A 23,092-nucleotide genomic window follows, 5' to 3' on the forward strand; every position below is an offset into this window, starting at 1 on the left:
GTATTTATTCTCTCCTATCTTTTATTTTCAATTTTTAATGCTTTGCTGGCTTTTTTTAAAGAGTGTTTCTTTTCTTACGTTTAGTTTACGATAATATATTCCTATGTTCCTCCAATTAGAGTAGGGTCACTTTCGAATGAACTTATGGAAATTTTTTGGACATTTTGGAAAGTTATGAGGATAGAAACGATGTACATGTTTCAGTAAATGTACTAGCGTATCAGTAACATTTTAGGATTAACAATTCTAAAAGTTTTAAACTGTTTTAATAAGTATATGTGTTTCACCGATGGTCACCGCAACCAAGGAAAAAAAGGGAGATCTAGACATATAAAAGTCATTAAGTTGGTGATTATATATCCTAAACTAGAGCCTCAGTCATAAAGATAGAGAGAACTACGATGTATCCGCTGTAATCCAGAGAGTGGACCGCTAATTCTATATTTCTTATAGTTCAGAGTTCTTGCGGATATGTCGCGGTTGTTTCCGGTTACAGAACAGTATCAATATCTGTCAATGAGGTGTTGATCTAGGTTCCGGCTGTCACCGGTTTAATTTACTATATGTACAGCTAGATGTAGGATCGTATAACTAGACTGAGATTACACATATCAAACATTGCCACATATACTTAATCTACCGCTGAACTTCTCTTTTCGTGAGGAGTTGTTTTGAAACTCAGGAAAGGTTTGACTCAAAAACTTTAAGTGAGAAATGATAGAAGGCTCTGTTCTTATTATTCTTATCATTCTTGTTCTTCTAACGAAAACGGAATATTCTAAAAGTTTCTAAATAAAAACATAAGGAACATCGCACGATTTGTAGCAGGAGACAGTTCTTTTGTTGGACTAGCAATTTTTTTTTACTACGGTCAGTACGTCAGTAGAAATTTACTTTTGTATCGTATCGTTTTCGATTGTTCATTTCGTTTGAGAATTAACTATATTGGAAATTTTAGGAACAGTTTCAACTGGGTCACTGAAGTATGTCCTCAGGTGATATTATTATTAAAGAAGAGGAACCAGATTTCTATGAAGAGAATGAAGAAAGCGGCGTGATCTCCGCTCCTGTCGATGAAATCGACTTAGATATTACTAAAGTTGATGAGGTATGTCATTTTTTTTCGCGCGTCTGTTTGGATCACAGATTTGATTGTTCTAGTACTTGTTTGTGCAGTGTATGACTATTAGAAGTGCAAAATTGATGGAATATTGTTATGTAATGATTGCCTACAATTTCAACAAAGCAGAAAATTCCCTACATATTTTGAATTCATGCCAAAAGTTAAAAATAAAGCTGAAATAGCGTTATTTTCCTTCATTTTCTAAAAAAGGATCCGTTTTTATTTTCTTTGGGCTTCTTATTCCTTTTTTTTTTAAAGAAAGTCATATTTTGATAGTATAGTCAAAAGGCTGTTCACCTATGCATCCGCTATTTACAGTCACTGCAGAAATTGCCGTAGGTTCACACGCTGTCATCAAAAATCTGGTTTTTATTGTAATACCATGGTTGGTTTCTATCCTTTGTGCTCGTGGAAATTTGCTCCTAAAAATGCGAACGAAAGTGGATTTGATGACCTCCAAACACTCAAATTATCATCGGGAATCCCAGAACTGGTTAGGGAATCTGTTCATAGCTCCTCCTTTAAAAAAAACTGGAATTTTCAGTAGATCTTCACGATTTGACATACTCAATTACACTCACGATATTTCGTAATGTCGTAACATTTTGAGTTGTATATTTTAATACGTTTATTGCAAGTAGTACGATAGATCTAGGGTTCAACGAGATGAGTGAAACTGCTGAAAACAACTTTGTTATTGAGAGTGCCGAGGTTGAGATTTTGTAAATGTCGTTAAAAAAAGATTTCGACTGTGAATTTCGCCAGTATGAAACTAAATCACAAATTGTAGCGAGTACTTTATATTATTAAAATGTTGAACTATATCTTTCCTGTGATTCCAAACCGTTCACTTTGGCGACCTAACATTTGGGAAAAAAAATCCTTCAAATGCGGAATCTATTCCTTTCACATCTATAGTCGAGTTGTGCTGTTTATTTGAACATACCGTAATGTACCGAAAAGAAACAAACTATCGCACTTCTATGACAAATTTTTAGTACGTTCTACTTCAAAACAGTATCGGTGCTTCATTTTTTTTTCGCAGCATTTGTGATGAACGAGATTCTGGATAGCTCAAGTTTTTCTTAAATCGTATTAAAGTTAACCTGTGTGGTGCATTCACGCGATAAAGCTATGGTGTAACGTCTGGTAATTATTATATTATACCATAGTATGGTGCTGTGACGTAGGTCATTGTGCGCTGCATTCACGCCATGATCGATGCTTCTTTTGGTATGGTTAGATAAGGCGGTTGAACTTTCTTTATTTCTTTTTGTCTTTGCTTTTTTGTATTTCGATAGCAAAAATTAAAAAAAAACGTATGGATGACATGAGAGTGTTACGTTTACTTGTTTCAGTCTTCATTTATTCTTAGGTGGATTTTCGAAAGCTTAACTAGGTATTGCTTGTTTCTAGTAGGAGCTGACGTATCATGTTTGGAACGAATCACGACTTGAAATGTATATGGTGTTAGTAGAATTTTTTGGAATGTTCTGTAGTGTCACCTACTTCTACGATTTTGCAAATGCAAATATTTTTATGATTTCTTCACAATATTCTGATTTCTTTGGACACTTACATTCATGTTTGCAACAAAGCGTTGATTCTTTTTCCGCGAGTGAGGTTACGCATCCATCCTAACCTGTAGCTGTAGTAGTATGCCAGTGTAGATATGTATACGGTAAGAAGCAAATGTCAGTTTTTTTAGGCATCTATAAGATTTTGTTCGTAACTTAAAATCTTAACTATATTCTGCTGTGGACAAACATAGTTATCTCTAAGTTATTTCCGTTGGCATGCACAAAAAAATCTGCTGAAATATAAAGAGCAGATATCTGGTTCTATATCAAACGAACTTCCACATGTTTTCTGTAATTTCTTTGCAGAATTTGCGCATTTATGGCGTCAAAATTTGGCCACACATTTGTAGCACCGTGAAAGTCAAGAGAAGCACCGACGAAAGACGACAAGTATATAGGAAATGCACAGCTCTGTAGGTCGACATGTTAGCTGTTATCTATATTGAACTCTTAGAATTTGTTAACATTCAAGGGTATTGAAAAAGGACCCAAATGTCTTTGATCGCTCAATCTCGAAATGCCTCGCAAAGAGATACGTAGAATATAAATTGTGGGCAGGCTCTTTGACAAGATATGCAGTGGTTATTCGGAACAAATTCAGACCAAACAACAACAGCCGAACCGTACCAGTGATTACAATTGTGAGTTGGAGAAAAAGTTAAAAATTATCCGATCACTTTTCTGAGTTAAATTTTAGGATGATGATTACGAGAAAGGAGGGGACATCAGAAACATGGCCAGAAGTCGATTTTGGTGGTGTTTTTCCTCGAGGTGAGATACCTTTTTTAAAAATAATTCTATTGTTCACAACAGATTAGGAAGCATGACTAAAAGTTGAGGACGAAAGAAAAACAGTTCGGAAATTTAGAAGATTTTGAGGGCACTTTTTAGGGAAGAACAAAAGTACTGGAATGAAGTGCTTCAAATTTCTTCCTGCACAAATTACAGGTGCTTTTGGGTGTATTTGGAGCTTATTTGCAAAAGCATATAATGTGTTCTTTTGTAATGCACTTGATAGGGGCTGTATTTCCTTTTTACTGTTTTTCTGTTGAACCTCGTGTTGAATTCTGTCTATGAGTGACCCAATTGGATTGGATCACTCACAGATAGAATTCAACGTGGACAGTGTTTTACATAGCTAACCTTAATTCAGTTAATTTATTCATTTTTATTTCAGTAGCTGTTGGCGGAAGAAATATTTGTGATTTTAATAAAATGTTCGATGAATTTGTGAAAAGGAGACATGAATCGTATTTAATCGATTTGCCACCGGATTTGAGACCTAATGTGTTGCGCTCCATGATATTGGAGGTGTGTTGTAATTCTCTACTTCATCGTTAAACTCAATTTCACTATTTATATAAGTAAATCTTAGGTTTGGGATTATTTAAGGCATTTAAAGGAAAGAAGACTATTCGAACGATTGCTAAACGTCGTATTAAAGTAGCGCAATTATGGAAAATCTGCAACGCTGTGGCTGCAATGCTTCACGCTTACAATAATCGGGTAACTATTAAGTTATTTGGTTCTTGACAATCGGCTGGAATTATATTTCAATAACTGATGAAGTATATAAGAACATTTTGGAAGTTGACAACTGAGCCTATCTTATGGCTTGTATCTTAGGACTTTAATTCCATTATTGAAGTCCTAATCGAAAAAGATCTATTGCACCTGCTATAGATCATATGCCATAAAGGTTACAATAGACTTTCGTTAAAATTGCTCATATGCTTTTGAAATCAATCGTATGTCCAGCGTGTCTGACTTTGGCAAAAGAAGTGATTTCCTTGATCATCCATGGTTGATTTGGAGTAGAACACTGGATGATTGCGTGAGATGACTTAAACCTAGCGCTCCTACGAAATAATCACTGATAGCAGTTCTTAACCTGGTAGCATTTTGTTATCAGTTGCGAAGCGTCCAAGTTTCTGAAGCGCAGATCAATGCGGCGTTAAGAGAAGTGTTCTACTTCCACAAGCCACTCACGTCTCCCTGCTCGTTGCTGGAATAATGTCGTTCCTAATTCCTAGCTAAGGTGGACTGAGAAATTGTTATTATAAGTCGGAAGTATTTCTCTCAAGCATTTTTTTCATAAAATTAAAATATTAAACTGAAATACTATAAATGTACTTATTAAATCGTATTATTAAACTTATTAAATAAGTATTACTATTAAATTATAAAGAAAAGGATGCTCAGTAAGTTCCAAGTACTGAGGGAATGAGATCCGAAGTTGTTCAAAGAAGAACGGAATGATAGATCAACCGATACGTTGATCTTTGATCATGCTGATCTCGTCCGTATGGCACTCCACTTCGTTTTGTTCTTTGAGCGGTCTAGTGCTATTTTTTTTTCCAAAATGAAAACAATTTCCTGTTTGATTCTTCGAGTTCACTCTCTTTTTTCCTCTCCAAGCGGAAAATGAATTTCTGCGGTTGAGCCAGTCAATTAGAGTAAGCCGATAAATAATTATAGCGCAAATGAACTTTAAAGGTGGTGTATCACAAAATTGTCCATGTTAGGTTGTTTTTTTTTTTTGGATTAGAGGCTTCCTCCAGGAACCTATTCATTGGTTTTACTTAAATAGGAGGTGCAGATGGATCGCGATCGTTAGGAGGTTCCGCTATGACTCCAGGATCGATCCATGATTCGAAATGGTAGGAGCGTCCACTGTGTCTGCAGAATCAATAGTAAAAGGAGGTTCGAATCCGCCCTAGTGCTCACCAAGCCTTTCATCCCTCCGGGGTCGGCAAGTTGGTACCAGACTTGTCTGGGAGGATAAAAACACTGACTTGACACATCGCCGCAAGTCATTGTATAGGCCAGATACACGTTCGTGAACCTCAAACGATTCTGAATTGAAGCGAACGTGGTGGTGGGTCCGAAGTGGATTGATTAACGCCAGACACTTTATCCTTTATACTTTATGATCTTCTCTGGAGAATTTACTCGACTTCATGCATCAACGCCAAACTTCCGTATAGCTCCTATATGTCCAGAGTGTATACTCAAATCTCTGATTGATCGGACTTGAAGAGGCATCGGGCGCTGTTAACAATCAGGGTGGCATATGCGGCTCTTTCGGGTTGTGTCCTGTACGATTAATCTGCCCTCCCCATACACTTTGGTTCATGTCATTTAGTAGTAGTTCTGAGATTGAGAATATGTGTCGTCGAAGTTTTGCTAGAAACAAAGCTTGTTTTCTTTTCAGAACAACCTCAAAAATGAGGAGGGTGCTGCGTGTCTCAGGGAACTCATGAACTTCTGCCAGAAGTACTGTTTTAGCGTGCCATCAATTTAGTCCATTTGATGATGAGGACTTCAAAACTGCCTGGTTCCATTTAAATTTCTAATTCTACTTCAAAATGTTGATAAATACGTGATTTGTTTCAAATTTCGTTTGGTTTTTGTTTTATGATGTTTTAATTGTGTTGTTTTCTCGTGCTCATAAATACTCTATGGTTTTTCTCCTCTATATTAGTTTACAGTTACGCTGTATTTACCCTAAGGAAAAGTGTTTTCCATATCACGACTAACTTATTTACTATAATCATTCCATATCCACAAAAACATTCGGATTAAATCGTGTGGTGGGGTTCACTTTATTGTACCGTGAAAGCATGCTGACCGCTGAACCAGAGGTGCGTCCACGTTAATGAGTCTACTGGATGGGGATCGATCATTGATTGATTTCAGACAATCGAATTGACTCAAGGCGTAACGCCGACGAACATTAACATGGGTAAAGAAAATCCTGGATTAGAGATGGTTCCACCTTGTATCAATGTGTATCTTGGTTGTACTACGTTGTTATCGCGGCAATGCTTGCAAAAGTTACGATGTCATTTTGAGTAGTTATTGATTGCGAGTAGGTCAATCGCAGCGGTCACCTTTGCATTTTCCTGAGTCAAATACCTATGAGAAATGAAGATGCATCTCCAATGACAACGAAGTACAACATTAAAATGAAAAAAAAACTTGTCTGAAACAAACGTATGGATAGTTTTTCCGGATTACGCAGCTATGATTGTTTCAGAGCTGTTCGCGAAAAATATATGGAATTATATTCTGAATTTTTATCCAGAAGGACCGAAACCAACTTTGAAAGTAGATGTATTGTTGACATTGTTGTATAAAGTTAGCGATTTGATGGAAAAGGAACCTACTCTATTAGAACTCACTGTGAGTTTTATATGAGAAAAGGATGCGATAGAATTTAGTTTAAAAAATTTTAGTGTTGAAGAAAAGAATAGTTTATACTCGACGCGATTCCCCGACTGTCCGCTCCTAATAGTGTAGAGATGAGCTGTTGGCAATGTCTTACAACAAGGAACTACTGGAATTCTGAAAGCGTTCATGGAAAAGATCCCAGTCGTTGAGATACGAATGGAGAGAAGTGTAGTTTATACTCGACGCCTCCTCAACTGCTCGTTTAGTTTCCGGAAGCGAAAGAGAGCGAGTGGTCCAGGCAGGAGTATGGCCAATATAAAGAGAGCATAGAGTCTATAAAAAGAGCAAGAGTGTGGCGATATTATTGACTATGGATCACTGGGCCCAGAAAAAAATTAAGAAAAGAATCAGCCCAAACTCGACAGTGGAGTGTAGAAGGCACACATAGCGGTCTTGTACATATTTATAAGTCTGGAATGACAATAAGGATCCTGGTAGTTCTGTCGGAATGCCATTAAAGTCATCCATCGTTTGCGGAGTTGAATCCCGATTCCACTCCCTATGGGTATATATTTGCCGGTACATATAGTCGGGTCAAAACGACATGAAGCGCGGCGCAGTTGCGTAAGCGGTTGCGCTCGAAGAGGTGCGATGTAGCGTATCTGTTAGGATCGGCTGAGGACCCTTACTATCACCGTTCATCGCTGCTTTTCACCCACCTCAATTCCAACCGCTACGCTCCACCGCGCCGCTTTGAGCGCAACCGCTTATGCAATTGCACCAAGTGGTTCATCTGGTTTTGACCCTACTATAAATGCTCCTAGGCGACCACGACACACCCACTACTGTTCCGCTTTTTTCTGTTCCTAACGCAAACATTTCTTGCCCTTTCTTCTGCTCAAGGTTAAGCACATTACAGTGCCACCAAGAATAAATATTCACCACCTAAACGCTTCATAATGAAAGCGGATGGATGTGGAAAAATGCTGGAAGGAGTGAGCTACAAGCCGAAAATGTTCGCCAGGGTAACCGCGACGCGTCTGCCACGAAGTGTTTTGCTTTGCCTGACGGACGGATCCTCTGCTCCCCCTCCACTGCAGCAATCGAAGGCGCGCAGCAGGGACTCGGTTGAAAACAAAACCGACGCCTAGTTGCGCAGAATTTCCATATTTTTATGATCTAAGCAAGAAATACAGACCGTTATAGTTATAGCTTAACCAGTTATAGGGTGAAATCACTGTGATGGGTCCAATTTATGGAGAGGGTGACTCTCTAATAACTCTTTTATCGCTAGTAGGTATGCCACCGGTAAAAACCTACGTCTTTCTTGGATGTTATTTTGGTCTTGGTTTCGGTGAGTTTTCGGCTGTTCTAAATCTACCATCGAAATCAATAGTACAGTTTGATTATTGAGGATTTCGCTTTAGGACCATTTGAAAGTCTACTTTTGCTTATGTGCTTGAAATGTTTATATCCTAATAAAATCTATCTACTCAAAGGACATCTTGAAGAGCCAGCATCAATGAAGGTTCAATAGCCAAAGTATTGATTGATTGATTGGTAGTGGAGCACGAATAGAACGCATCGTATTTGCAGAATTTGGGCCTCGATGATATGCTGATGAGACGGCGTGTGCCACGTGACTCAGTGCTTAAGGTTTCGGAAACTATGATGGTAGGTCATTATGAACTGTTATTGATTTATAACTCCTGGATTTGACAAATACTTTGATTAACACCTTGATCCACCGATCAATACTGGACTTTTGACTCAATTTTTCCTTTTGAAAATTAGATTTGTGCAATGAAGGAGGAGAGGTCCACGGGGAAAAAAAAATTGGAGAAAGGAGCGAGCGCTGACGAGTTCAAGCGATTATCAGGCGAGAATGAATTAAAACTGAGGCTAGACAAAGAGAATAACGATAAATAATCGAACTATTAACTTAAATAGTCCTAGAATTAGTTTCTAATCAAAGAAGAAACGTGAATGGATGAAATGTGAAGGCAGAAATGTGAATCACCGCTGTATAATATTGAAATTTTGAATTACAAATTAAAATTACGTTAATTCGTTACGTTGGAGGTAAATTCAAGCCTTTACACAGTGATCCGTCACATAACCGCATTTTTGCGGAAGTTTTGCGTATATAGTGATCATATCGGGAAAAATTACCTGCATTTCAGCGTACTGTAGCACAGATGCCGATTGGAGCAATGATTGGTCAGAGGATATTGTGCCTTCCCGGTGGACCAGGTCCTACAATACGTGAACATGGTTTACAAGCACTTCGAGGATGTGTACGATCATCAATGAATCAATTCGACAAGGTGATTTGTATGGTGAGTTCGAAAGAACAGGAGCAACTACCGTGAAGCGATGTTTTGTCGCTCCAAGTATAAATCGTGAAGTATTGGGATGTCGCATAGGTGTAGAGGATAAAGGCTAAAGTGTCTGATGTTAATCAATCCGCTTGGGACCTGCGCCGCCGCGTTCACTTCAATTCAAAATCGGTTGAGGTTTACGAACGTGAAACAGACGCATACAATGAACCGCGGAGCCTAGTCGATCAGCCATTTTATTTTATTTTTTAATTTTATTTATTTTTCTTTTTATTTATTTCTATTTTTATCTATTTATTTGTTTTTGTTTTAACCATTTAATCGACCCTGAAAGGATGAAAGGCTTGGTTGGCACTGGGTCGACATCGAACCATCGATCACCTTGTCGCAGAGGTCTCTTCCGATGTGTTTATTTGACAACATCGTCTTTTCCGTTTTATTTTTTATGTTCATATTTTTTTTATAATTAAGAGGAACCAGGAGGTTCACCACATGAGGACTTTTACCAAACTCGCTACCATACATCAGTTTATTCCTCTTATTCTTGTTTAGAACAGAAATATCACCATACCCGACCGGACCCACCTTTTTTTCTACGACACTTTTGGGTTCAGGACCGAACCTACGCCCACGCCAACTTAGTCCAAACACACGGCAAAAGTCACGTCTTTTTCAAGGCGTGAACGACGTGATTCGCTACATCCAAAAGTAGAAGTAGCAATTGTTCGCTGAACGATTCTGATCGATGATCAAATCAACGAGGTGTACGTACACAAACTACGGAATGTTGTGGAGGATTCATATTTTATTCCATGTTTTTACTGAGAGGTTAGTACCCGCCATAGGCTTTCACCATTCTACCATTCTGCGTGGCCTTGCGAAAATTGACAAGGACCAGGAATTCTAACGTGCTAATGAGTACCCCATTCGTTGTCGGCGTACGACCTTGCGAAAGGATTTTTAGCAACCATCGACGCTATTAGCAACGCTAATAGCGGTCATCATTACATTTCATTTCATCCTTTCATCACATTTCATCTTTTCGGGATAGAATAAATTGGTACCAGACTTGTCTAAGAGGATAAAAACACTGACTTGCACATCGGCTGGTCGCTGCAAGTCATTGTATGAGGCCAGTTACATGTTCGTAAACCTTAAATGATTCTGAATTGAAGTGGACGTGGTGGCGGGTCCCAAGCAGGTTGATACGCCAGAGACTTTTTCATTTTATTAGCAACCCTAAGACTTGAAGTCTGTGGTAGATCATTAATAGTGCTAGCTACGAAATACGGTAAGGGGGTAAGAAAAATCAAAAATAAAAACTTCATAGACGCTAACCAACACCTGTAGATCGCCTAGTACAAATCTTCTGAGGTAAGAGTGGATGAAGGCGGGTATAAACGAGATAAGCGGGTAGAACTCGAACGCAACGTAAGAGAAATTACAAAATTATAAAGCATAGGTTAAAGTTTTTTTTTAATGGAATGTTCATCTCATAGGCAACCAAGAGTTGATTTTATACTGTCACTAGCGTAGTATAACAGTGAAAGAAGCTACTATAAAGTAACTTGCTCTATAAATGGTTGAGTTTAAACGAATTTTATGGACTATCTATTAAAATCATGGCTTAAAAGCATCAACCCACGAATCTGAGGTGGTGCAGATTTCAGGTGGAGTATTCGTATACGGAATGGGAGACTATGGAGAGGGGGGTGATCCCGTCTATTTCTTCCTAATTTCCGTAAAAAACGGCCCGGAAGATGCGGCGCCGCACAAGGCTGGCGCGCTCCAGTCGAACTCGTTGTAGAAAATAGCGTGCCGAAACGCTCGAAGCAGTATCTTCCGGGCCGTTTTTACGGCAATTAGGAAGAAATAGACGGAATCATCCCCTCTCCATAATCTACGATCCCGTATACGAATACTCCACCTGAAATCCGTATCACCTCAGATTGGTGGCGTGATGCCTTTAAAAATAGTACCGTAAGGGCTGTAAAGGTTCGATTTTCCTTAAATCTTGACATAATAATGGCAACTTGCGGATTGTCAACGTGAAGCAAGAGCCAAGATTGTCAAGGATGGTAGAATGTTATCATAAGGACGTTTTTCAGGAAGCTGCATGGACAGTAATGAAACTGGAAGCGACACCGATCGCTACCGATGATGGTATACCCACATTCACTGAATCACAATGCACAGCATTTTGCAAAGCAAATAATCTAGCACTTATTGTACGCGGTAGACAATTGGTAGGTAATCAATAACGATCGATAGCTGTTTGACCTTACACCTACACCCTTCAAAAAAATTCTGGCTGCATTTTTTAAATTTTCTTTGCATATCTTCTTTGCCACTTTTGAAAAAAAAAGATTTTTTTTGTTCTATAAAAATACAAATCAAGGATCAATATCAGGAACATGTAACCATTTAACGGTCTTAATGCCCTTCTTCCAGAAGGGGAAGAGATGCGACGATAAAAAATTGTTGAGTACGTTTTTAAGGTAATCTAAGTCCTTAAAAGTTTTTTTTTTCGCGCATAATGCTGTTCCAGGACCCGGAGCTCATGATAGTCGGAGGGGCAAAGTTGGTGTTGTTGGAAGAGGGGGAGCCACGGCCTAACCCGGTCCAGAATAGCCCCTTCAGAAATTTTCGTGTTATCTTTGCTGTACGAGGAATCATTTTCCCGTAAAGCAGTGCGATTCCGATGCATTTTTCCGTGTACTGCATCGGCCCGTCTGGATTGGATTCGTGTAAAGATCGATTTTATTGATTTTCTAATTGCCCTCCAGTAGCTCCCGGGACAGAACATATTGCAAATCCCAGAGTGGGAAAATCAAAAATGGGAGAAGAAGATATGCAAAACCCTAACAGTCTAGCATTTGTTGCATGAAGTATTGATCCATGCGTGACTTATGAGACAAAGTTCAGGTCGATGAAGGATTTCTCAACTATCCAAAAGAAGCGCTTACAATCGTCTCAGCCGTGGCATACTTGGATAATTTCAGAAATTATGCTGCAGCAGTAACATTTCAAGGATTGAATGTACATAGTAGTAGTATAGTAAAAATGAATTATTGATTTTCGAGAGGCCGCCACACGGTCGCACGCAGCAAGTCCCTTTAATGAAGAGACATTTTTAGGCTTCTGTAATTCGCTACAAAATGGATGAGGGTGAACCAAAATCTTTGGATATTGTTAAGCCAGGAATAGGAAGAAATGCAATGGCGTTCCCGTTGTGATCGGCCCCGTATTTCTCTGCAGCAAGAAACTGTCAGAAAAAAAACAATCCTCATAATATTCTCTTCAGCGAATATTTCAAGTGTACAATAAAATTTTTAATGTTAAGTTTTAGGGATTGAGAAGTGCCGTAATTTACTCCCTCTTAAAAGCAGCAAAACCAAAAAATTGACGATGTTGGGATCTCTCCACGAAAAGAGGAAGTTAAGGGTGCAGATTATGAGTATGAACCGTGATGAATTCAATTCTTCCTGATAATGCTGGGAAGCGACGTGGGAAACGTCAATTTTTTACGAATTTTCCTGCGAAGCGGCTCAAAACGCTGCCTTTTCACATGTGCCGATTCCCTGAGCAGCCTCCTCACTGGTTTTACTTGAATAGATCGCTTAAGAGACTTTATTGATTATGAGATGGCGGTTGGAATGGACGTGGGACCATCGCGAACTTTAGCAATGAACCGTGGTAACAGGGGGTCCTCGCTCGACCGCAACGCTTCACCGCCCCGCTTCGAACGCAACCGCTTACGCAACTGCACCGCGCTCCATGTCGTTTTAACCCAACTATATATGTGCTGCTACCGATGCGTTACCTTGTCAAATATTACTGTAACACTACATTTCCCTTATAAACTACTTTTATTTGAATGTTTCTGGTTAGGGTATTTTCGAGAAAGAAATAATAAAACACTAATGATGTGGTTAAACGTACCAAGTCATTGCTTTAAGGGATGCATCCGAACTCTTAGACGATTTTGCGTATTTGATAGATGTCTCCGTCCGGATATTCTGAAAGAAAGTAGCTACAGGTCCGCATACTTAGAAAAACTAATTTGGAGCATTTCCATAGAGAATTTGTAGCTTCAAAACACATTGGAGTAGATCAACTAGCCTGAAGCTGTTTTATGAGCTTTTAGGTATACATTTTTTTACTACTTTTTACTACTTTTTTTTCTTTTTGATCAATCTTTTTCTTGCTGTGCCTGAATTCATAATCCTGGCTTCTAAACGCAACACGAAATTGGGGTCTCTGGGGGACCATGTATAGAGTTTGAGTTGTAGATCACGAGTATGGGCGTGGCTACACTCAATTGCCCCTAATCGTCCTCAAAAATGACGGAAAAACGGCGTTTGTTCCTACGAGGTACGTGAAAACGGACTGCTTTCTTGAGCGAAGTTGCCGACAGTCAATCAGGTCTCCTCAAAGGTCTCTCTCCTCGAGCAAAAGGACTTAGTATAAAGTTTCTGGCGTTAACTAATCCGCTTGGGACCAGCGCCCCCACGTTCACTTCAATTCAGAATCGTTTGAGGCTAACGAACGTGTAACTGGCCCCGTACTATGACTTGCGGTGGCTAGCCGATGTGTCCAGTCAGTGTTTTTATCCTCCCAGACAAGTCTGGTACCAATTTATCGACCCCGGAGCGATGAAAGACTTGGTTGGCATTAGGGCGGATTCGAACCTACAACTGCAGCAAAACCTGCCAACGACTGCGCTACATCAGTCCCGAAATTTTATTTAATATTAATATTTAATTTTATTCCCGGAAGGATGTAAGGCTTAGTTGCAAGTAGAACATTTCGAACCATGGAACGATCCTCGAGTCATAGCGGAACCTCCTAACGATCGCGATACATCTGCACCTCTTATTCAAGTAAAACCAATGAATAGGTTCCTGGAGGAAGCCTCCAATCCAGAAAAACAACCCAACATGGACAATTTTATGATACACCACCTTTAAAGTTCATTTGCGCTATAATTATTTAATGGCTTACTCTAACTGACTGGCTTAACCGCAGAAATTCATTTTCCGCTTGGAGAGGGAAAAAAAGAGAGTGAACTCGAAGAATCAAATAGGAAATTGTTTTCATTTTGGAAAAAAAATAGCACTAGACCGCTCAAAGAACAAAACGAAATGGAGTGCCAAGCGGACGAGATCAGCATGATCAAAAATCAACGTATCGGTTGATCTATCATTCTGTTCTTCTTTGAACAACTTCGGATCTCAACTTCGGCTTTCCTCAGTACTTGGAACTTACTGAGCATCCTTTTTTATAATTTAATAGCAATAATTTAATTGATTCAGTAGGTGTATTTATAATATTTCAATTTATTATTTTAATTTAATGAAAAAAAAATTGCTTGAGAGAAAGAAATACTTTCGACTTATAATAACAATTTCCCAGTCCACCTTAGCTTTTCCCTGCATCTAAATTCATTTTTCTCCCCGCTCTACGATAAAGAGCAATTATTTTCTCGGATTTTCCACGATCACAAGGATATTCTGAGCCTCTTACAGAAACAATAAATCGTGTGAGTAGAACAAAAACGATCATAGTTAAACTTTCCACTCAATTTTATTGAACCATATAATACGATAAACTCGCATAGCTGGACTGGAATAAATATGTGTATTATGTAATCCTACATAAAAAAAAACGAAGGAATAAAACAACTCATATCAAATACCTACATCTCTGCGTCTTTGTCGATAACACACATAGACACAGGCATTCACTTCACTCTGTATCTCTGCCTTCTATAAAATTTAAAAACAACAGACAAAGAAATTGTAGACGACGATATGATACTGTACAGAGGAATGCTCACGAAGTGTATAAACCATATGGAGAAAGCCGGAGAGAAATCAATACATCCGATCAATAATAATAATAGGATGTGGATGTGATGAGACGAAAAGATCGATATTAGGCACAACGGTGATTGAACAACCTATAGACGAGACAGAGAAAATATAAATGTGCACAATAAAGAAAAGAAAACGCATTTCGTAACAAATATATCTGATTATTGATTGATTATCTGATCAATTCCTGCATCGATTGCACGGTGAATGACTTAGAGCATTTTCATTCTAGAAGAGAAAAAAAAATAAAGCTAAAGAGATGAGAGAAGAAAGAAAAAATGGATCAGAAGTAATTAGAAGGAATGGAATGAATCATCACAGCAACAAAAATACACAAAAAAATACGCTCAACTACGAGCATAACGATAAAATCGATAAATCGTTTACAATTGTACTTTTATATTATTCTAGTCGTTCAAGGAAATTCGGATCTTTGAAGTACTCTGGAATTGGATCGTCTAATCGATTGATGATCTGAAAAATGGACCAATCAGTGATGTGGATTTGCTCCGCCCATCAGCCAATAGTAATTTTAGAAGAACCAGTGAGCAGCGGCGGTACAACCGCTTATACCCGGTTTTTCGATTTTTCGAGGTTAGTAGAAAGAATCTCAAGAGATTAATGCTGTTCTTGCAGTCTACTCGTTTCTCTTCAATTAGAAAAACTCACTAACTGTCGCTCATCTTGGCCCTAGTCGCTCGCAAGTTGGTGTCGCTCATAATCGCGCTTATCGCCTAAACTTATCGCAGCACTATGTCCACTTATTACTCATCATTTCTCAACGGGACGCGCTATTATTATCGCTTGGGCTCGCTCATATTCATAAATGTAGAATCTAGAATGATAGTAGTTTCAGTTGCGCTCACCTTATAAATCTGTTTCTTCCACGACGGTTCCGAGTCCTTCCCTAGACGAATCGCATCGAAAAATTCACGTAATGATTCTTGTACAACGTGGACTAGATTTTCAGGAGGCTAAATGGGAATTTTTTTGCGAATACTGTCAAATTTCAGTCGTTACACGACCCAAAATAACGTACCTGAACATGGTTATTTCTGTTATAATGTTGATTTAGTGTGCGAAATATCTCCGAATCAACTGTCACCACAATATCGTCACGGGACGTTATGCCTTCAGCGAGCGCTTGGCGAGCAAATTTATCCATTTGAATATAGTAGAACTCTCTGAAAAACATCGTATTCACCACAAAAAATCCCGGGAAGTAAAAAGGGAAAGAAAACGAAGTGTAAAAGTTCGATTTTCCTTGAATCTTGGCATAGTGACAGCAACTAGTTGATTATTAATGTGAACCAAAACGCAAGATTATTAATAGTCTTTAATATATATTAGGTTGGTGCAAAAATAATGGCTGTTTTCATGTTCCATTATGTTCGTGAAGTGTTAGTGTTCAACAAAATCTCTTACAAATGTGGTCATGATATAAAGGATAAAGGATAAAGTGGGTCTGACGTTAATCAATCCGCTTGGGACCTGCGCTACCTCGTTCAATTTAATTCGGAATCGTTTGAGGTTCACGAACGCGTAACTGGCCTATACAATGACTTGCGGTGGCCAGACGATGTGTCAAGTCAGTGTTTTTTTCCTCTCAGACAAGTCTGGTCAATTTATCGACTCCGGAGGGATGAAAGGCTTGATGAGCGCTAGAGCGGATTCGAACCTCCGATCGATCGTGCAGTCACAACGGAACTTCTTACCGACAGCGCTAGCGAAATTCGCGTTACTTCACCGCACGAACGTCGTGGATGGGCATAATGTTGCGGAAGCAACATTATGCCCATCCACGACGTTCGTGTGGTGAAACATCATCTAGACGTGGGGTAATTATACAAGTTCTAGGTGTACTACGCGTAGAAAATTTTATCTATTTATGCAGGACTTGATACAAATATTGTGACTTTCCAGACGCTTCACGAAGCCGATGATACCGCCTAAAAGTTAGCCGTAACAAAGACAAAAAGAAGCTACATTTCCCCCGCGTGAATATAGCAATGATATAAGTTCTGCTGCGTACACGCATGGCTCCGCACCAAAATCACTCTGACCTTCTTTGATAGTAGCTACTAGGAAATACTACGGTGACTACTGAGGTTGTTCACGCATACGTATGTAATCGAATCCGTCGGTTCGCTCCGAATGATGCGGCCTTGAGTGCGAATTGTTTGATTAGATGGCCTGGACATGCGCGTCACCGCCGCCGTCGGTTGATACATGCGCACCTGTGGTGGTTTGACCACAGACCATAATCGGACACGGCCGCGGATCACCTTTCAATCATTTCGGATGTGATGTGCGTTCATAGTTCCCCCGTGCTTGACCGGTGGCACTTCAGGAGCGTCATAGATCATCATCATCGCTAGTTGAGTCAAGGTAGAAATTATTTCACGTGAAGAGGTCACTAGGTACCTTTTCTCCGCGACATCGAGAATTTCAATTGAGCAGGACCAACTTTAGTCTTTCTACTTAGAACGCATAGAGGAACTTTTGGCAGTCGGCCAAGACGCTCTTTAGACCGTACTTTCGCTAAGGAACAGATCTATTCGCGAACACTATTCCAGATATTTTCCCGTCTCCCCCCAATCGACTTGTACATCGCTGCACCTCATCTCACCCGAACGAACTTCTAAAACTAGAACTCGATTGTGGCCGGTTTTCTGCCGCGTATAGACAATACCCTAAGCCCCGTTAGTTGATCCGCTTATCAGCCCTTCTACCGTATACCCAACTCATCGTTTCGAGGCGATTACCCTACAAATCTCGAAGGCGCTCGTTGACGATCGTGTATGGCGGGGCGTGAAAAGCACATTTGAAAATGTTCGAACAATTAGGGCAAAAATCTACCGTAATAATGGAGATTAAAAGAATTCTGAAAGGTAAGGTTGTACCCAAGCAGTAGAAATAACTAACTTTAGAACACGCTTCAGGAATCATCCATGGATTAATAAGAAAATAGTGAACTGTAACTATACTGTACTGTTCACCGCCCTCAAAAACACCATTTAAATGAAGGTACAAATCTGAACACCGCTCGTTCCGTAGTCTGTAGCGCTTCGCTCCTCAAACAAGCTTCGAAGAAAACTTGACTGGACTCTCAAACTAGTTCCCGTAGTCAACTACCATGTATCGATAATCCTTCGACATTTCAACTACTTCAGATCCGTTGTACTTCGAATGGTTTCTTTGAACGAAAACTGGTCCCCTACAGAAAGACATGTGATTTCGTCAATATCTAGTTCACGAGAACTTAGAAAAGAAAAATTCGAGACAAGATAGATAAAATTTAATATACATGTATTAAATGACTAAAACTCACTAAATCAGCACATAACTGCTTAATTGAGTATTAAATTAACTTGACTTACTTTAATTTGCTTTAAGTAAAACTTTAAAGAGCATAATTGTACAAATCCAGTTTAAATAAATTAATATAATGTCCAAAATTAATTCACTGTGATTTAATTACCTCCTCTAAATTATTTTGTGATTCGATTTCTCAAGAAGAAAATGCGTATGAGTAGCGGAGCTTTTTCCATAGTAAGCTGATTTTTTTCTTTTTAAATAAACCAAAAAGAACTCAGTTTAACCCAAAACACTACGATTCACTGCCAATGCGCGTTAAAGACGTAGGAACTGGAATAACTCATCCCACGTCAAAAACTTTGCAAGAGATTTTTGAGATTTTTTTTAACAATTGAAATTTTTAATTTCAATTTAATTTTTTGAACTAAACATTTGCGCCGTAGAGAAATCAATTTTTTGGCAATTAAAGAGGAAAAAAATTACTATAAGGTCCAAATTAACGTTGAATGAAGCCCCTGAAAGTCATGAATCTTCGCTAGAACGCTCCTCTTCCAGGTATCAAATACCATTTCCGTCAATGGCTCAATTTTTTTCCCGATTCTATTCGACTTTTAAGTCATCTTAATAGTTTGTTTGCTTAGCTATCCCATTTGCTTGTAAATGTATTTCTCTTCGTTTCTCAGCACTCTCCTACGTCACAACGTCTCATCTCTATGAGGAACCCTCAATTTGCAATGAGAAGACACTTTCATCATGTCGTCCAATGGTTCATATTGAATTCTAATCGCATCGAATCGGCCGACGGCCATGTCGCCGTGAAAGCGCCAGCGCCTCGCACACGTCTTTGCAATGGGATTACTGTAGTGCGTGACAAATTCCCTCTAAGACCTACTTCCGACGACAACGATATCCTACATTGCGGAAAGTGTTCAGGTGAATTCTCATATTGCGCTTTGAAATTGAGAGTCCGAGATCTATCTATTATCGATCTATTATCTATTATCGTTCTATTACTATCTGTGCTTACACCAAAGTAACAGTCGATGGACGTTCTAGATATTCCGCCCGGGACCCCTTGGGAGTTTCCGGGCTGCTTCACAGCTCATTTAGTCGTTGGCATCTTCATAAATCTCAGAAACTTATCGCCGTGTCAATCGCTCGCAGCGGGATGCCCGCGAACAGGCGTTTATCTGGCAGCAAATAAGGCGTGAACGGAAATGGCAAGAAATGGTGAATCGCGACATAATCGCAACATCAATCACATATGATACGTAATACATCAACAGACACTTCAAAATCCGGAAACTTTCACAAAAATCTCTTCTCCTAAGAGATTTCACCGACTAACAAAATTAGAACTCGAACTAATATCTCACCTAAAATTGCTGAACCATTTCACCAATTGTGCAGTGTTGTTCTTGTTGAATCGTACATCCGGGAAATATGATTTCAGAAGCGTCGAATTCGGATAACGGGTATAGAAGAACATTAGCTTGGCTTTTCGTAGATGAACTGGTGTTAGGGTTGAACTAAAAAAAAGAGAAAATCAATTAATCGATTAGCATAGGATAGTAACTGACTCCACAGAGTAGATCCTCAGATCCGAACATGAAAAATTAGATCAGAGGAGTTATAAATCACAGACTAGAAAATTCCACAAAATATAGCCTCTTTGTGGTACGGTAGGCAACCAATTATTTCTCAAATTTACCGGATTTCTTGTAGAAAGAGTTTAATGGATGGGTAAATGGATAGCTATGGAGCATACTGCATTAAACGTACGGTTTTTAAAAGGCAGCTCCGAATATGTCATTTTTGGCAAATAACTTGACCCTGAAGACTACAGTATGCTACAGTTTTCATCAAGCAACTAACCTCTGTCCTCCATCAAAACCACCACATTCGCTATTTTCGTCCGAGTTTGTCGGACTACCTTCCCTTTCGCCGAACGTTGCACCACCGTACAACGGATGACCAACCATAGTTGGAGGGAAATAGTTCGACAATGGTGTGGATTGCGACAGCTGACAATAGAAAAATCAATAAATCGATTCGATAAAAGTTCTAGTCAATGAGCGAAGCAGAAGAACAGTTGATACTCACTATGGGGCTGCTTCTTGTGCTGCTTGGTGATCCTTCGCGAGCCATAGGAGTTCCGTTCAGCTTCCGTACGCTATCCGTAACCTATGCAAAGCATTGTTGATCACTGATTTACTCATCCAGACATTAAAAGTCATCACACCTTACTCCTCTTCTTCTTAGGACCATCATCTTCAAATGGACGACGGATTTGATTCAATGCTGCCAACGAATTGAACGCATTCAAGGGAGTGGGGAAGATACCGGCAGGCGGAACTGAAAATATCGAGTTAAAGATGCCGCACGGTCTGATCGAGGCGAACACATACTGTGAGGATTGAGCCCAAAATGAGCTGCTAATGGGTTTGGTGCTGGAAACAGCGGGCTAAACATCGGTGGTACCGCAGTAGGTCGGACTGCAGCGGCTGCTTCCTGTTGCAAACGGGCCATCTCATTCGCCGCCCATTCTTTCAGAACCTTGAAAAAAAAGTGAAAAGATGCATTTTGAACAAAATACGAGCTAATACCATCTTATCAAAAAATACCTTATCGATCGATCCAGATAGTGAATCGATAATCTCTGTTTTCAGTGTCTGCGCTAACTGGGAAAAATCTCGCGCTCGTGGTTTTTCAGGGATCTGAAAAGCGCAATTAGAACCAGTAAACTCGTCCGAACACATAGAAAACGAACAAATCTCGTCCAGAACTTACAATTTCCGCCTGCGGTTGTGGGAAGAATTTCTTCTGCTGCTCGATAAGATTACTGTACAGTTTTCTTTGCGTTTCAAACATCTCATTAAATTTCATATTCGGTTGACTAAGTTGTGATTGTAGTGCACTTAATCCTTCGAATTGTCTGGTGTTCTCCGTCTCTTGTTTTTCTTCTGCTTTCACCGTATCTGTTTCTTCAGTGATTTCTGTGTTGGCGATTTCGGTTTCATCGCACTTCTCCTCATCATCTTCCGGTAGTTCCGATTCTTCGATATTCTTTTGTGGTTGAAATGATTTTCGTTTAGATGACGAAGAGGATGATGTTGAATTGGCGCTTTCGTTACTTAGGCGAGGTTCAGCAGGAGGAACATCATCAGTGGCCAGCTCAGTCGCCTAAAAAGATCAGAAAAACCAATACTTATCAGTGTCACCTTTATGGACTTCAAAAACCAGTTTCCTAAGCTCCTCCACTTAGAGCAAAGCGTTTCCGTCAACACTGGTAATAGGTCGATAAAACTACATAAATCAATTGTTAACGACTACCTGATCCTCGGCGGTCTCCACATCGAGCGGATCGATTTCCTCGGATGAATCCGGAAGGTCCATTTTCTGCAAGAATTCACAAAATGCATAAGAATGTATAGCAAGGGAATCAATAAATCATCTATTTTTCAAATATTAAACCCTTTCCCTTACAATTTTTTTTTTTAAAAAAATTTTGGGGAAAATTTTAAAAAAATTTTTTTTTTTTTTTTTTTTTTTTTAGGAAAAAAAAAAATAAAAAAAACAACTCTTTTTCTCAAGAAACTCTCTTTTCAGGATTTTTGACATTAGGAGAACTTAGAGCTATCCGTTCATACAACGCTAGAACAGAAGAATCTCTCGCCAATTTTGGTACTTTCCTTGAAGGCGGTGTTCGGCGAAATTCTCATCATCTTCGGAGGGGGCGTACGTCATTTTGTCGGATGTATTTTTGCTGACGTAGTGCACAATGATATGATGCTGAGCTTTTTTTTTGATATGTGAAATCATTATTGTGTTATTAGTTAGTTATTGTGGAAATATAGTTATTAGTTTGTTATTGTGGAAATATTATTACAATTAGCGTTATTTCGAAGCTTGAATAATACCCTTAGAGGATCTTGGGTAACTATTCGATTGACAGTGCCAAGAAGTATGAAAGAATAGCCAAGATTGTTACCAGTCTTCATTAACGGCTAACGGTTTTGGCATTGTCGCCTTCGTGAGAGCGGAGCGACTTCACCACGCGGGATTCCGCCACGTCCACTAACAGCACGCCAAGGCGGCTACTGACGCTCTGACGGAGGCGAGAACGCCGAAACGTTGCCCGACTAATAAAGACTGCTAACATTCTTGGCTATTACTTCACATTCTCGATCGAATAGTTCCAGTAATCACGTCAGGATTCATAGAACTGCGAATTTTATGCTTCCGAGCTTGGGTAAATCGACTCGTCATGATCACGAAATGGTTTTTATAACGAAATGATCAGTAGTAAATCACTAAAACAAATAAGGTCCATCAATTAATTCCTATAAAATCAATACTGGGAATTATAGACGGGTAATGAAGACAGTTCAGCGCTATATTTATGAAAACATGTAGCGAGATCCAAAAAAATTTCTTCCTGATGCTCGTATCTAAACGTTAATGCCAATTTTCTTCAAATATTTCTACCGGAAACGCACTGTGACAGTGAAAACGAAAGTAAATGTGGTAGAACCTGAGTGAAACACGATTATTCAACTTGCGCGCATAATCCAACAATAAAGAAGTACGAGGAGTTCCGGTGGTGCGGATTGGCCGAGTTCTCACTTGACCTATTACCGATTAGATGGATAAGACATAACCGAACGAATTCACAGAAACTGG

At 39.3% G+C, this 23,092-nt stretch overlaps 4 protein-coding genes across 7 annotated transcripts in view; 3 read left to right on the forward strand and 1 right to left on the reverse strand.

Moving 5' to 3' along the window:
* Nucleotides 1–985: 985 nt before the first annotated feature.
* On the forward strand, nt 986–3,908 carry RB195_008402 (uncharacterized protein; the record flags this gene model as incomplete). The annotated part of the gene is made up of 5 exons (XM_064194869.1): nt 986–1,108; nt 3,010–3,116; nt 3,176–3,344; nt 3,401–3,474; nt 3,881–3,908. 5 exons carry the CDS (start codon nt 986–988, stop codon nt 3,906–3,908), a joined length of 501 nt encoding a protein of 166 aa, XP_064046014.1.
* A 10-nt stretch (nt 3,909–3,918) lies between these two features.
* On the forward strand, nt 3,919–6,007 carry RB195_008403 (uncharacterized protein; the record flags this gene model as incomplete). 2 transcript variants are annotated; one of them, XM_064194871.1, is made up of 3 exons in its annotated part: nt 3,919–4,014; nt 4,096–4,209; nt 5,918–6,007. In XM_064194871.1, the coding sequence occupies 3 exons, from the start codon at nt 3,919–3,921 to the stop codon at nt 6,005–6,007; spliced, it is 300 nt and encodes a 99-aa protein (XP_064046015.1). The 2 variants fall into 2 exon arrangements, with proteins under 2 accessions (XP_064046015.1, XP_064046016.1); XM_064194870.1 differs by having other exon boundaries at nt 4,003–4,014.
* Nucleotides 6,008–6,326: 319 nt separating this feature from the next.
* Nucleotides 6,327–12,451, forward strand: RB195_008404 (uncharacterized protein; the record flags this gene model as incomplete). Of its 2 annotated transcripts, none has more annotated exons than XM_064194872.1 (10): nt 6,327–6,347; nt 6,403–6,502; nt 6,791–6,888; nt 8,104–8,230; nt 8,304–8,404; nt 8,473–8,550; nt 9,060–9,215; nt 11,324–11,461; nt 12,141–12,254; nt 12,353–12,451. In XM_064194872.1, the coding sequence occupies 10 exons, from the start codon at nt 6,327–6,329 to the stop codon at nt 12,449–12,451; spliced, it is 1,032 nt and encodes a 343-aa protein (XP_064046017.1). The 2 variants fall into 2 exon arrangements, with proteins under 2 accessions (XP_064046017.1, XP_064046018.1); XM_064194873.1 differs by having other exon boundaries at nt 6,403–6,448; nt 6,743–6,888.
* Nucleotides 12,452–15,493: 3,042 nt separating this feature from the next.
* Nucleotides 15,494–23,092, reverse strand: part of RB195_008405 (uncharacterized protein) — a gene marked incomplete at both ends in the record, with an annotated part of 55,576 nt that continues 47,977 nt past the window's right edge. For both annotated transcript variants that reach the window (XM_064194876.1, XM_064194874.1), the window contains 11 exons: nt 15,494–15,565; nt 15,958–16,065; nt 16,131–16,275; nt 19,786–19,938; nt 20,285–20,433; nt 20,513–20,593; nt 20,652–20,764; nt 20,818–20,965; nt 21,034–21,126; nt 21,200–21,592; nt 21,743–21,808. In XM_064194876.1, coding sequence (XP_064046019.1) covers nt 15,494–15,565; nt 15,958–16,065; nt 16,131–16,275; nt 19,786–19,938; nt 20,285–20,433; nt 20,513–20,593; nt 20,652–20,764; nt 20,818–20,965; nt 21,034–21,126; nt 21,200–21,592; nt 21,743–21,808 — 1,521 coding nt within the window. The remainder of the gene's footprint in view (nt 15,566–15,957; nt 16,066–16,130; nt 16,276–19,785; nt 19,939–20,284; nt 20,434–20,512; nt 20,594–20,651; nt 20,765–20,817; nt 20,966–21,033; nt 21,127–21,199; nt 21,593–21,742; nt 21,809–23,092) is intronic.

The sequence above is a fragment of the Necator americanus genome, chromosome III (assembly GCF_031761385.1).
Source record: "Necator americanus strain Aroian chromosome III, whole genome shotgun sequence".
NCBI lineage: Eukaryota > Metazoa > Nematoda > Chromadorea > Rhabditida > Ancylostomatidae > Necator > Necator americanus.